Source organism: Anarrhichthys ocellatus, unplaced genomic scaffold (assembly GCF_004355925.1).
Source record: "Anarrhichthys ocellatus isolate YVR2014 unplaced genomic scaffold, GSC_Weel_1.0 scaffold35, whole genome shotgun sequence".
Classification (NCBI taxonomy): Eukaryota; Metazoa; Chordata; class Actinopteri; order Perciformes; family Anarhichadidae; genus Anarrhichthys; species Anarrhichthys ocellatus.
This window is the reverse complement of record NW_022280065.1, coordinates 1,230,205-1,244,479: the sequence shown is the minus strand read 5'-3', so window position 1 is coordinate 1,244,479 and position 14,275 is coordinate 1,230,205. Positions and strand designations below refer to the sequence as shown.

General features: G+C 42.0%; 1 protein-coding gene across 1 annotated transcript; it reads left to right on the top strand.

Annotated features, from left to right (window-relative positions):
* The first annotated feature begins 307 nt into the window (after window positions 1-307).
* On the top strand, window positions 308-13,967 carry slc44a4 (solute carrier family 44 member 4). Its single transcript, XM_031866643.1, has 22 exons — window positions 308-524; window positions 4,981-5,029; window positions 5,200-5,273; window positions 6,567-6,645; window positions 6,748-6,847; window positions 6,951-7,082; window positions 8,687-8,747; window positions 9,014-9,131; window positions 9,622-9,705; window positions 9,935-10,047; window positions 10,145-10,267; window positions 10,719-10,818; window positions 11,010-11,102; window positions 11,229-11,331; window positions 11,564-11,823; window positions 12,044-12,138; window positions 12,399-12,502; window positions 12,650-12,723; window positions 12,842-12,912; window positions 12,998-13,092; window positions 13,188-13,272; window positions 13,506-13,967. The coding sequence occupies exons 1-22, from the start codon at window positions 485-487 to the stop codon at window positions 13,622-13,624; spliced, it is 2,172 nt and encodes a 723-aa protein (XP_031722503.1). The 5' UTR covers window positions 308-484; the 3' UTR covers window positions 13,625-13,967.
* Window positions 13,968-14,275: the final 308 nt, after the last annotated feature.

Here is a 14,275-nt window from a genome sequence, read left to right as displayed (position 1 = left end):
CTGGAGCAAATTTTAAATACTTTATATACTGCTGGGTAACAGTATATAAGATATCAAGATGTATTATTTGCTTAATAGTTTGTAATACTAATCTAAATTTACAATGTAGCCTGCTAAAGGTGTAAAAGTACAACCTCAAAAGTAAACTTGTAACCACTGTTATTAGGCAGCCTTGCCCACGAGGAACGTTCTCACCCTCAAGTTTTTACAATCACAACAGAGTGATTCCTCTTTTTTTTAAAAACTACCTTTGATAGCACGCGCAGGTGCGCATCCCTCTGCAGGTGCGCTCGCGTCGTCACTGCCTAGTTACATGTGCCAGGAAGAAAAAGATTTCCAAACTTAGTTACCATGGCCGCTCTGACACGGCGGAGCTCGTTCTAGACGCACTTTTAGCTCTTTGCTCGAACGTTTCCATCAAAACTTTAAGAAAAGGAAGCAGAGTTGTAGAAGTCAAGCAGGAGGTTTGTGTTTAAGGCGGACAATGGGGAAAAAACAGGAGACAAGTCCGGACTCCAAGTATGGTGAGTTGACATCACCTGTTTCCTCAGAGGGTTGGTTCACTGTTAAAACATAATGTCACCTTAGCTAACTCAAGCTAACGTTACAATTATTTGGCTAATATTTTGTCTCATACTGAGTTCCTTCCAAAAATTGTGCTGCAATAAAAAGTGTTTTTGGCTAATAATTGATTTTACCAAATTATTTTCACGACTAACGCCAACGTTTTATTTTGACAATGGATACGTTAGTTTGTTCCTTTTACTCTCGGTCATATTACATTTCACAGGTAATTATCAGCCGATAGTGTTTATAACAGATTTGTCCTCATTAAATCCAGCTACTAGTCAACGTTACAGTCTATGAGAGACCAAAGAGACCAAATTAAATCTTTCCCTCAGGACAAATGTAGGCTTGTCGATGTTTGTGAGTCAGCGCGTGTACCTGAGTGCCAACTTTATCCTCAATAAACATGGTTTAATGGTTTACTAACTACTTATTACATTATGTCTTAATATAGCGTTATAGCTCAGCCAAAACATCCCGGACATCTGATCTACAGAAGAACTGTTTAAGATAAATATGAAGCTTTGAGTTGGCTGCCAAGTAATCTCAGAGGATAAGAATTAAACAAATATTTTATAGTTTTTGTTTTTTTATTGTTTCTTTTGTTTTTCTTATAAAATATTGGATTCTTTCACCTCTTCAGGTCTCTAAAAACCCTTCAAATAACAAACAATAATCACCTTTTGGTTTAGGTTCATTTCTACAGAGGACGACATCAAGCCTGAAACGTGTGACACTTACACATTGATTAATTTTAATGGTCACACGTCAGAAAGGTTTATGAAACACTGCTTTATATTAACCACGCTGTCAAATCAGCACGTTCTTATCAACATTGCTTTGTTGTGGTTAGAATAGTCAGCCAGTAATAAAGACGTTTTTCTTTATTTCAGTTGTGAGTTAATAATCTTATATTCAGGTATCAAACTGGTAGAAATCCCATTTGTTAACCCTGAAAATATAGACAATTGTGAAACTAGAATCTGAGTATTTTTGTTAATTTTGCTTTAAAAAAAACAACTAATTTTATCATTTGATAATTATAAAAGTATTTGCTGAAGATTCATTTTCTGTCATCATTTAATTCATTTATGGTTTCAGCTTTAATACATTTATCTTCCAGCTTCTTTCTCTATGAATTGTTTGATTTATAACAGGTAAGAAATTGGTTAAAAATGCCCATCACAAGGTGACATTTTGAAATAGTTTGTCCGAAAGCCACAGATTTACAATTTACAATCATTTAAAACGAGGAGGGAATCCTCTTATTCTTGCTTGAAAATGACATAAATTCATATTTGATAACCACAATACTTGCATAATTGTTCTTCTGTCGAACTAATTGTGTCAGCTCTGATACAGCTCATGCAGCCTCAGCAGACTGTTTGAATGGCTGCTGTGTTGTGATGTAAACAAACTGAAAGAGAACTACAGTATCATAAAACACACAGAAGAGAAAGTTGAATCCGCTGAAATATTTCCAAAAAAATATGTCAAAGCTGTCTTGTCATGTGCACAGCAGATTGATGTTTATCCGGGTCCTGTTTACTCTTTGTGGTTTTTTATATATCGAGAAAGTCACGCGTCTGTTGACACTCTGGGAGGTTTGTCAAAGACCTCAGTAAACAAACCCGCCCTGAAGGTAAATATGTGATTTCACATCTCTTCAAACAGCTCATGCAAACATCAGAATACGCGATGACAACAGAAGTGTCTGACAGTCCACTGATCACGGTGACAGCCTCTGTTAACAACAAAGAAAAGCCTGAACTCGTCACCATTTCTAATCGTTAATCCACTTCCTGCTAGTTCCTGTCCTAGCAGCCTGCACGAAGAAGTAGAAATCCTTCTGTTGAACACAGCAAGGCTTTCTAATTCAGACCGCCTGTTGTTGCCAAATCAAGTGAGGCCCTTTATATTGTAGAACATGTCTGCGTTTTGGTTCTTGTTTGGAGCAGTTACACATTTCAACCTGCTTTCCTGTTGAAGATGTGCAGACACTCGGTGTTGAGAAATCAGTGACTTGTGACAGTTTGTTGCTGCAAATCATTGACCAGAATGTCTGTTAAAGCTGCTCGAGGCGACAAGGGGGAAAGATTTAACAGACAGCTGCAGATTCAGCAAATCTCTCCATTAGAGCTCAAACAATGAATGAGTATTTGGTGACTGATTGGTTGTTAACAACTAAGTGTCATTTGTCAAGCAAACTTCACAAACGTGAGGAATTAACGCTTTTCTGTGTCATACAGTAAACTGAATATGGTTGGAATTTGCATTTTTACTTTGTCTTGATCTATAATGCAAATAACTCTGTTTTCTCTTTGAATGTTTCTAATGATGAGAACTCCTTTCTGCTGTTGTCATGGCTTTGACTTGTTCAACCATAGAAGTATTCAAAAGCCACATAAAACCTTTGACAATCAAATCAATCACGCTTTTAAATGCATACATCCCTTCCCCTCATATTCTACACTCTTTTTATGTAACGAAGAACTTTTTCTACCTTTCTTTCCCCCGGGGTTAGTCTTGTGTATACTGCAGGTTACCAATTAACCTGGTGGTTTGTGTAATAAACCACATGTTACAATATTATTACATTCGTCTATTTGTTGCCCCAAATGATGAATGTTTTGAGTCACTGTTGATTCACCAACTTGTACAAAGTAAAATAAGGGACCGAGGTCCAGTGATGGTCCTCTTGCGTATCGTCTTACGGTCGCCCCGCCTGAGATTCAAGGTCTAAAGGTTTAAAGCTCTCCTCCAGCTTTTTACGAGGGCATGAAAGATGAAATGTCCTTTTTTTAACTGTGTGACACAGAGTCCCGCTGAGCCCTTTTCCATGTTCTCTCCTTTACTCCAGACACACAGCAGCGTCCTAGCAGAGCTGAAATCTGATACTCGCAGCACCACAAGAGGCCGATGAACAGGTTTCTTTGTTGAGAAGATTTGATCACTGCCCAGAGTCATTTCGCTCATATCCCACGCATGAGGTGTTTAGGAAGCAGCACAGAGGCGTCGATGTTTATAGAGATGTGTAGTCTGTCAAATTCAAGGGCCTTTGTGTGGCTGTCTATTGGCCTACACTTGTTGTTTACATAAGATCCATATCAGGTATTACTGTTTGGTTTGAAGAGAGAACTTTTTATCTAAGACGTGGAATTATTGCTCACTCTACCACTGCTCCGTGGAAGTGTTTTTGTATTTACCTGGCCTCAGTGTCAAAGTTTATTAAAGCCCTACTGTGAATGTGTGTTCAGGCGACTGAGAAGCTTCAAACTTACTGCATCCTGTTTGTATATTTGCATCCTACTCAGCAGTCCTGATGCCAGAGTGTGCTGGCTGTGTTTAAGTTTCAGTCAGTGGAGATCATTTAGCTACTCAGATTAATGATCACAGGGAGCTGCCTCGCTAAACGTCCGTCCCTGCAGACCAATCAAATTATGCAAGCACGTCAGTATTTTGCATGTATCAGATGGGAATCCAACACTTAACCAAATTAGCACCTGCACACTTTTTTTTACCACGTCGTACGTTCGGGCTCTTTGTCACAACATTTCAACACTTTTAGCTTTCTATTAGTGTTGGAGCACAGGAATGCAGATTCCCCTGTGATGTCTTCTTGTGATCACATACTCCAAGTAGTCTGTTGTGTTTTCCCTGCCAGACTGGATAATGCAACAGAGGCTAACTGAGGCTGTATTTATAGGAATGTTTTCTAGCTGGGGATCTCCTCAAACAAGTTTTTCCGATTGTCAAACCCATTAAAATGATTTAAACGTCTTGTCACGCTCCCTCCTCCAAAAGCCAAGACTTTGAATTCAAATGATATTAAAATAAGCCGGAGCTGCTTGTGCCGATGCATGTGCCTGAACTCCGATCCTTTCCTCTGTATACACTCTCAGCACACGAAGGAACCAACGGGAACAAGCTTCTCTTTAGTTCACATGCAAAGCAGCTTGTTTGTTCTGCTCTCTCTGTTCCAGGAAATAACAATAAGACATGTATTTCCTGTAATAGCTGCACCTCTGTTCTGCTCATTTAATTGTAAAGCTGTGAGTAACCAACCCATAAAAATATAAGATTCTGTCTCTCGTCTCGAAAAGTACTTCCTCGTTCACTCGCTGCGTAATTCATTGGCTCTTAAGAAGATGACTAAAGTGAGCGCTGGACACAAATGAACCCAATCACTTTTTGAACGCACACTAACTTCCCCATATCTCCGTAGGTGCAGCACTCAAGGTTTAATCAGCAGGGCATTTCCTTGAGGGGGAATTGCAGTTGAAGTGACGTTATAAAAGCGAGCAAAACTAATGTTTAATAATCTATCTGAAACCAAACACAGAAGTTGCCGATTACGCCGGTGATTCATTTGCTTTGAGTTAAAAGCGACCCGATGTTGTTTTCTTTTCCCAGGAGAACCGGCTCAGTTTGACCCAATGTTCAATGGACCCATGAAGAAAAGGTGAATCCGTCCCATTTCCCAAACTAACTCCCTATAATCCCTCAAAATGTCTGTGTTTGCAGAGCTTCTGTTGACTGATAGAATACACATATTTCACCCCCGAGGCAAACGTCGAAGCAAAGCTCGGCCTGCTAACTTGAACCTGTTGCCGTCTCTCTTTCCTTCCTCAGAGGATGCACCGATATCATCTGCTGCGTCCTGTTCATGGCGGTCCTCCTCGGCTACATAGCGGTGGGGATTTTAGGTGAGAGTAACCTGACAACAACCAACACAGGCCTTTGTGTCCGCCCCAGACAATCAGTCATTGATTTCCAACACCTCCTCTCTGGGCTATTCCAATTGTTCAAGGAACAGGTCAGCGTTTTTTTTGGGAAATGCGTTAGTTCGCGTTCCTTGCTGAGAGCTATATGAGAAGAGATCTCTCGTGTATATCCGTTGTACTGTATATGAAATGTAAGTTCAACACCAAAATTGGGGAACAGGAGAAAACAGGAGAAAACAGCTAGCCAACGAAATTCCCCGACCAGCTCCTCCAAAGCTCACCGATGAAAACATTTGATCTAGTTTGGTTAATAGATACAAAAACTGAAGTGTAAAGGCGACAGTTTGTGGTTTTACCACGGTGACTTCCTGGATTCATGTAGATCCTAACCAGCGAAGTAACAACACTGTTACAACCGTCAAAGTTTCAAAACTCGGTTGCTCCATTGAAACCTCAGAAACTGACTGTGTGTGTGTGTCTCTTTGAACTCACTCTAAGCTAATTTGATCCCTCCATTGGATGCTTGTCTCAAAGGGTTTTGATTATATTAACTGTTTTTGTGCTGCATCTCCAGCACTCCACAGTTGGGCCAGAGCTAACACCATGCTTCTGGTGTTTATCAATGAATTCATCTATTGTAATTCTCACTACCTATACGTTTATATGTGGAGTATTATTATCACTTAACAGCTGATTTCCATGTGAACATCCAGTCAGCTGCTTTTTTTATTGCCCTGTCATCAAACTCATTCCAGCACTCAGGGCCCTCTCTCTTATCTCGAGTCAACACAACCCAATAAGCAATATGTGTGTCAGTGGCTGAGTGCGTCACAAATACTCCGTTATTTCAATGGAGGCCGTTCAGAAGCATTAGTTAGACAAGTTTAATTTGCTGTAAGTAGTAGGAAACAATACAAGCACATTTACATGATACATTGTTTTCATCTGGCAGATGCTTTTGTCTATTACGACTTACAGTAAGTCTGATCAAACCAAACTTCGGAGGACCAAGAGAGATGTTAGTCAGCACTTTAAAGTGCGTCCTGTCAGGCTTGTGTATCACTAGTGAAAAAAAACCTTTATATGTCCGCTCAACACTCATTCATCTCATTCAGAATTTACATTCTAGCAAATTCATCAGTGTAGTGATTTCCGTCGCTGCCTCTTGGCCAGATCGCAGTGCCGAACAGAAAATGGACATAAAGGAGGGTTATTAACTTGATATGATCTTTTCTTTGTGTGTGTGTGTGTGTGTGTGTGTGTGTTTTCTATTAGCTTGGCTCTTTGGAGATCCAAGACATGTTCTTTATCCAACAAACTCCACTGGATGGTTCTGTGGCATTGGACCAAATGAGTAATTCTATATTTTGCCTTTTCATATCATGTTTTACATGTACAACGTATAATGAATATGCATTTCAAAATCAACTCTTTCTTCCTGCCTTCTCTCCCTCAGAGGCCGACCCAACCTGTTCTACTTGGACATTCTCAAATGCGCCACATCTGTTAACGTTATGGCAACTGCCCTTAACGGTTTCCAGTGTCCAACCACACAGGTAGAAAAGACTACTTGATTTTTGTTGTTTCTAATTATACGGGACTGGTAACCGTACTTTTCTCAGTGTCCCATAAATAATCATCTTTTTCCGTCACTTATAGGTGTGCGTGGCTGACTGTCCCACTGAGTTTTGGGCTGTGGAAATACCGTCATATTTTCCCGACGTAAAACCAACAGACGTTTTCAATCAAAGCCTCTGTGTGCCATCCATAGACCTGGCAAATACTGAAAAGGTAAATTCCCATGATCAGAATCACAATCAGAACCGTTTATTGCCAAGTACGTTACACATACAAGGAATTTGACTTGGTGAATGGTGCATAACAGTAAACAACGAGCACAGTGCAATAATCAAGACATAATTTAAAAATATGGTAGACAAACAAACAGATAACAGTACTTTAAAACAAGTATATTGTAAAAGTGGCAAGTGTATTTAAATATAGAAACATAGAAAGGATACGCAAGGTGTAACGGTAGGAAATTGTCCCGGGGATGTCAGAGTCAGAGTCAGTGGGGTCCCAGGCTTAGTTTATGAACCCAACTGCAGAAGGGAAGAAACTGTTCATGTGGCGTGAGGTCTTGGTCCTGATGGGCCGCAGCCTCCTGCCAGGTATGGGGCTCCAACAGTTCATGTCCAGGGTGAGAGGGGTCGGCTACAATCCTTCTTGCCCGCTTCAGGGTCCTTGAAGCGAACAAGTGTTGGAGGGACGGCAGATTGCAGCCAATCACCCTCTCAGCAGAGCGAATGATGCGCTGCAGTCTGCCCTTATCCTTGGCAGTGGCTGCAGCGTACCAGACCGTGATGGATGAGCAGAGGATGGACTCAAAGATGGCAGTCTAGAAGTGCACCAACATTGTCTTTGGCAGGTTAAATTTCTTCAGCTGCCTCAGGAAGTACATCCTCTGCTGGGCCTTCTTGGTGATGGAGCTGATGTTAGGCTCCCACTTGAGGTCCTGGGTTATGATGGAGCCTAGGAAGCGGCAGGACTCCACAGCGTCGACGGGGGAGTCACACAGGGTGATGGGGGCTGGTGAGGCTGCGTTCTTGCAGAAATCCATAACTCTCTCTGCTGTCTTTAGAGCGTTGAGCTCTAACTTATTCAGATTTAACCAGATGGTCAATCTCCCACCCTCATTGGACTCATCTCCACCAGAGATGAGTCCAATGAGGGTGGTGTCATCCGCAAACTTCAGGAGCTTGACGGACTGGTGACTGGAGGTGCAGCTGTTGGTGTACAGGGAGAAGAGCAGAGGGGAGGAGCCTTGGGCTGGAACCGGTGCTGATGGTCCGAGAGGCTGAGACATGTTTTCCCAGCTTCACACGCTGCTTCCTGTAAGACAGGAAGTCTGTGATCCACTTGCAGGTGGAGACAGGCACGTGCAGCTGAGAGAGAGTGATGGGTGGTACAGAGGCATGGGCTCTACTGAGCTGGGGGAGGGGGACCTGGTGGTCTGGAGCTGGTGGATGGGGCCATGGGGGATGGGGGCATCGCTGTCCCACTGTCCATCAAAGCGACAGTAGAACTGGTTCAGCTCGTTTGCTAGGCGGAGGTCGTTCATGGAGTGGGGGGGCTTTAGGCTTGTAGTTGTTTATCTGCCTGACACCTCTCCAGACAGAAGCAGAGTCACCTGTCGTTTAGCGTCTCTCGCCGCCTCGCTAAACCTGTATTTTGTTGTTACCATGTGTAAACTTTGTGCGTCTCCCTAAAAATTTGTTTTGATTTCTCATACTAAAGGAAATATTTTTTTGTTTTATGAAAGATTGCCTGCATTATAATCAGCAAAAGTAACCTGACACTTTGATCCATTCATGTCGTGTTAATGTTTTTTTCAGACTGTTAAAGAGATTGTGGACAACGAGCTGTGTCCTTTCTTCTACATGCCCACCATCTCTGGTGAGTGAAAGCGCTCCTACACTCTACATCATATTCATATTCATTTGTGTCTGATGATTTGCTGTAAAGGCCGGTCATGAGTTAAATGCAGCTGCTTGTTTAATATTAGGGTTTAACTGCTCATGTGCGAGAACTACACTGTTATGTTTTGTTTACTTCCAAGGATAATAAATGGACGATGGTTTGTTATCTTCAGTATCTTAGAGATTTTGTAATAAAGTGTAATTCAACGCGTTTCAAGCTGATTTCATTTTCTCTACCGTCAGTGCTGGGGCGGTGTTTGCCCGACATCTCGGCACTGGAGAGGATCCCTTCAGCCTTTTCCGAAATTCCCGGATTACCCTCAGTCAACGACACAGTCGACCTAATCAAGAACGGCACTGGGTGAGATATCGTGGATGCCTGGCCTCAAAATGACTCTCAATTACAGCACCCGCTCTTGAATCAAAGACAACTGCACACACACACACACACACACACACACACACACACACACACACACACACTCTTTAATAACCCTGTTTCTTTCTCCTCCTCCTCATCACCAGCACAGGGTCAGTGGCTCCGTGAGTTTCTGTGTTGAGCTGTAGAGTAGCAGCTGGTAGTAGTTGCTCTTGTTGCCTTAGAGGCCATGTAAAACTCTCTCTTGGGACTTGCAGAAAAACTCTTTCTAGCGCTGTCTTTTTTAGCCTGTCGTTACCACTTCATTGCACCCCACTAGCCTTTACCACTACATTGCTTGTGTTTCTTCCAACAGGCGCTTTAGAGATGCATTGAAGCTTTTTTTCATCGTTTGTTTGTTTATAAACACATTTTGTCAGTTTTTCCGAGAACCGTCCCTAACGCAGCTCGTCCTTGTTTTTGTCTTCAACAGGGACATCGTGAATGGCTTCAATGCCAGGGACATTGGCATCCGCATCTTTGAGGACTTTGCGTCGGCATGGCCGTGGATTCTCCTGTGAGTTGCCTTGACGAACTACACCACACACACACACACACACACACACACACACACACACACACACACACTGCCACCTATTGGCTGACATACAGATAGAAATTACTCTTAAGATTAATTGGAACTTTTGGTCTTACAATTTGATCATTTATGCATTGACCTCTTCATCCTTTTGATATTTCACCTTGTTTGTTTTCTTACTCCATGACTGTTTCATCTCCCCTCTCAGCGGTCTGCTCATAGCCATGGTGGTCAGTATGCTGTTCCTGTTGCTGTTGAGGTTCACGGCTCCAGTGATGGTGTGGGTGCTCATCATAGGAGTCCTGGGTGCGGGGGCATATGGTAAACACTCACCCGGAGCAGTTTATTTGTTTTGTCAAGATTAGATGTTAGATTAGACGAAATTAGCCTCTGAGTTGTTGGTGTGTTTCTCTCGCAGGTATATGGCACTGCTACTGGGAATATGATAACCACAAGCAAGCCTCTACTACCATCAGTGACATTGGCTTCACCACCAATTTCAACGTTTACTTGCAAGTCCAAGAGACCTGGCTGGCCTTCTGTGAGTCACAAGCATCGCACATCTTTTCTCAAAACGTGGAGACAGTCTCGTCTTTTTACTTTAGTTTTTAGGGGCAATAGGTTTGTGCTGCTGGATACAAAGATCAGAACAACGAAGAAGAAAAAGATGTCTGTATACTAGTAATTAAAGCTCCCTTGTATAAATATACTGTATTGTCCATGTTTTGATGTTTTGACACAACAGAGGAAATGAGAGGTATAAAAGGGAGATAACCAATGACACCATAAATACTGAATCTTATCCACATCCAAAAATAAATGCAATAAAACCATTGTTGGTATACGCACGAGTCACATGTCCCGTTAATAACCAGTTGATTCATGACATTGTGTAATGCGTCTGATAAATGACAACACTGATGTAAGGGTTATAGTAGTTCATGTTGGATATTTGTTAATGTTAAACAGCAGTTTTTCTCTCCACCCCCCAGTGATAATCATATCTGTGGGGGAGGGGATCATTCTCCTGACCATCATCTTCTTGCGGACAAGAATCCTCATCGCCATCGCCCTAATCCAGGAGTCCAGCAAGTGAGTCCTGATGCCACACGTTACATCTCATTTATGACACACTTAACACAACCCATGTGCTACTCTTAAAGGGGATTTATTTGCAGCCTTATCTGCTCCATGTTTCATTTATTGTTATCATCATTTTGTATCTTTCCGTGAAGAGAAAGGCCTTGGCATAACCTTGTAGTGTGTGTGTTCATATCCAACAGGGCAATCAGTCACATGATGTCCTCTCTGCTGTACCCTTTGGTCACCTTTGTTCTCCTGCTGGTGTGTGTCGCTTACTGGAGCGCCACCGCTTTGTATCCTTTAAGTTTTAGACTATAGTTTAAATGTTTCTGAGATGACTCTGTGTGTGTATTGTTTTTACTTTGCAATCACTTCTACCGTCCAGAGAAAATGTTCTTGGCTTAAACTGATGAACGTAGATATTTGGCCACCTCAGGAGGCCCGATCTACAAAGTGGTGGCTCTAAACTCCACTCTTGACGACTGTAAGAGTATCAATGGCACTGTGAACTGTGACCCTCAGGTGAGTGGGCAGGATGGGAACTCAGTGTGGGTGAACATTGTGACCTACAGTGAAAACTTCTCTCAAATGTTCAATCTGGTTGAATAAGCCAGTAGAAGGAATTGGCTGTCAGCTGTCAAATCACCAGTTACACAACTGTGATGTACCAATATAAAAATGATTGTCTGTCATCCTACTGTTGATGCCCTCACACACCTCTCGCCTACTTCCCCCTCTCACTCTCCCGTCTCAGAACTTCAACTCGTCTGACTACCCAGGCTGCCCCTCAGCCAGCTGCATCTTCATCAAATACAACGAGGAGGGTCTCTTCCAGAGGAACCTCTTCAACCTGCAGATCTACAACGCGGTGGCCTTCCTCTGGTGTGTCAACTTCGTCATCGCCTTGGGGCAGTGCACGCTGGCGGGGGCCTTCGCCTCCTACTACTGGGCCTTCACCAAACCGGATGACATCCCCACCTTTCCCCTGAGTGCCAGCTTCATACGCTCGCTCAGGTAGGCTAATGAGCTGCTGTGTCATTGGTTCAAAGAATAAATGTGTCCATCTCTTTCAAAAGTGTCCAAAAAACTGAATGCCTGCATTCCCAAAGGGAGCCGTTTCTGGATCTTTGTCATCCACTCTGGCTTCTAGAGGACGCATTAGACCTGCACATAACAGTTTTGGGGAAGCAGACCTCAGCCAGACAGTCAGACATTTTGGTTTTGTACATTTCAGGTACCATGTGGGCTCCTTGGCATTCGGTGCTTTGATCCTGACCCTAGTGCAGATAGCGAGGATGATTCTGGAGTACATAGACCACAAAACAAGAGGTAAGACTGACCTACTCTCATCTCGTCTTCACTTTCTGCGTTACTTTAACGAATACTGAACACGTTCTCACTGCTTGGTTTGTTTTTGTGCTTTAGTTTAAATAAGTCTTAATAATGGCAACGGATCAAAGTGCACTTTATTCAGAGCAACTTTTAGTCTTAATGGTATTAATATATAAATCCCGTGACATATTTCAGTGATTGACGTGTGTGCCACACGTTGTTGGGCTCGTTAACATGTTTTGGTGGTCTGTCTCCAGCGGCGCAGAATCCATGTGCACGTTTCATATTGTGCTGCATGAAGTGCTGCCTCTGGTGTCTGGAGAAGTTCATCAAGTTCCTCAACAGGAACGCGTACATCATGGTAAGCACAACATGTCATTGGACAGCTGTTGGTCCCTCCCATTTGAATTGTTATTGTTGTTGTGTAGCTATTTGTGTAGCTTAGAACTATCAAATGGAAAACAAACATGCTTTGCAAAAAAATGATTTGATTTTGTTTTCTCGACAGATTGCTATTTATGGGAAGAACTTCTGCGTCTCAGCCAGAAATGCTTTCATGCTGCTCATGAGAAATATCGTGAGGTTTGTGGTGAAGTCTTGTTTCCTACTAAAGGGATTACAGTCCGTGTTGTCAATGCTAGCTGGCTACATTTCGTCTGACCTGTTCATCACATGAAGGTATTTGTGTTTGTCCCCTCAGGGTCGTGGTGCTCGATAAAGTGACAGACCTGCTGTTGTTCTTTGGGAAGCTCCTGGTGGTCGCAGGAGTGGGTAAGGAATACAAACTAAGACAAATAAATGAATAAAGATGTGTTCAGGGAAGACAAGAGACTCTGACATCTCAATCTCGTTCCAGGCGTGTTGTCCTTCTTCTTCTTCTCTGGGAGAATACTGCTACCAGGCAACACCTTCCGCTCCGAAACCCTCAACTACTACTGGATGCCAATTATTGTAAGTTACAAATGATTCTTCTCCATTTTTGAAAGTAATCAAAGTTTGCTCTTAGTCTTATCTCTTTTTGTTGCCTTGTTTCTTCTTCTCTGTAGACGGTGGTGTTTGGTAGCTACCTCATAGCTCATGGATTCTTCAGTGTGTACAACATGTGTGTCGATACACTCTTCCTCTGCTTCTGTGAGTTCACCGAGTGTTTATAAAAGCACGGCCCATTCACGTTATCGACACAGAAATACGACCAACATGAGGAGATTTTTGAACACGCAAATATTCTCAAATAATGTTTAGTTAACAGCGTTAAGACACTAAACACTTAACTTGGATCATTTTTTAAAGAAATGATACAACAATGCAAGAAGCACACATGGTGTGTTTCACCACTTCACTCAATTTGTCTCCCCCTCTCTCAGTGGAGGACCTGGAGCGCAACGATGGATCTCTGCAGAAGCCGTACTTCATGTCCAAAAACCTCATGAAGATCCTCAACAAATCCAACAAAGCTCCAAAAAAGGGTAAAGGGAAGGACTGAAGATCGTTTTCACCTTTTAACACTCCATTGTTTTCCAAATAAGTTGACCAAAACTAATTTGCTGATTTTGCACTTTTTAAATCTTGTTTTATTGTGTATGTGCGTGTAGTATTAATGACTGTACACATTAAAGAGAATGAATGTGAATGCAGGGGATGTGACATCTTAAGTTGCTCAGTATCTTCACATGACTTATTTCATTTGGCTTTTTATTTCACTGAAGGTCCTAAAATAATTCTTGTTATTTTAAATAATATTTGTTTGTGTTCATTTGATTTTGGACATTTTTGAGGGATTGATCATGTGTCAGTTAATCCAGTTTAAAGGCCTTTAAAGCAGGTGAGACCGTTTCTGTTCCGTTGGCTGAGATTCTTCAGATGGAACACAAAGAAAATGCAACGATTACAAAAAAAAAGTTCTTATACATCATATAAGTTTGTATATAAATAAAGATTTTATAAATACAAAACATTTGTATTACCACAATATTGATGATATCGCTACACTTGAACCCTTCATGTTTCTCATCCTTAGTCTCCAGTTCATGTAAACAGACATTTTGGTTGATATCATTTTCTAATCTTTGCTTTTCTATCTATTAGATTATCCATATCAAAACAAAAGCAAGTCAACAGTGATTTTATCTTTTAA

Excerpts from the sequence above, each read along its gene's own strand:
- slc44a4 (XM_031866643.1), top strand. The coding sequence starts at position 485 with ATGGGGAAAAAACAGGAGACAAGTCCGGACTCCAAGTATG. Across the intron at positions 525-4,980 it reads AAGTCCGGACTCCAAGTATG|GAGAACCGGCTCAGTTTGAC; the intron begins GTGAGTTGACAT and ends TTCTTTTCCCAG. Across the intron at positions 8,748-9,013 it reads CTACATGCCCACCATCTCTG|TGCTGGGGCGGTGTTTGCCC; the intron begins GTGAGTGAAAGC and ends CTCTACCGTCAG.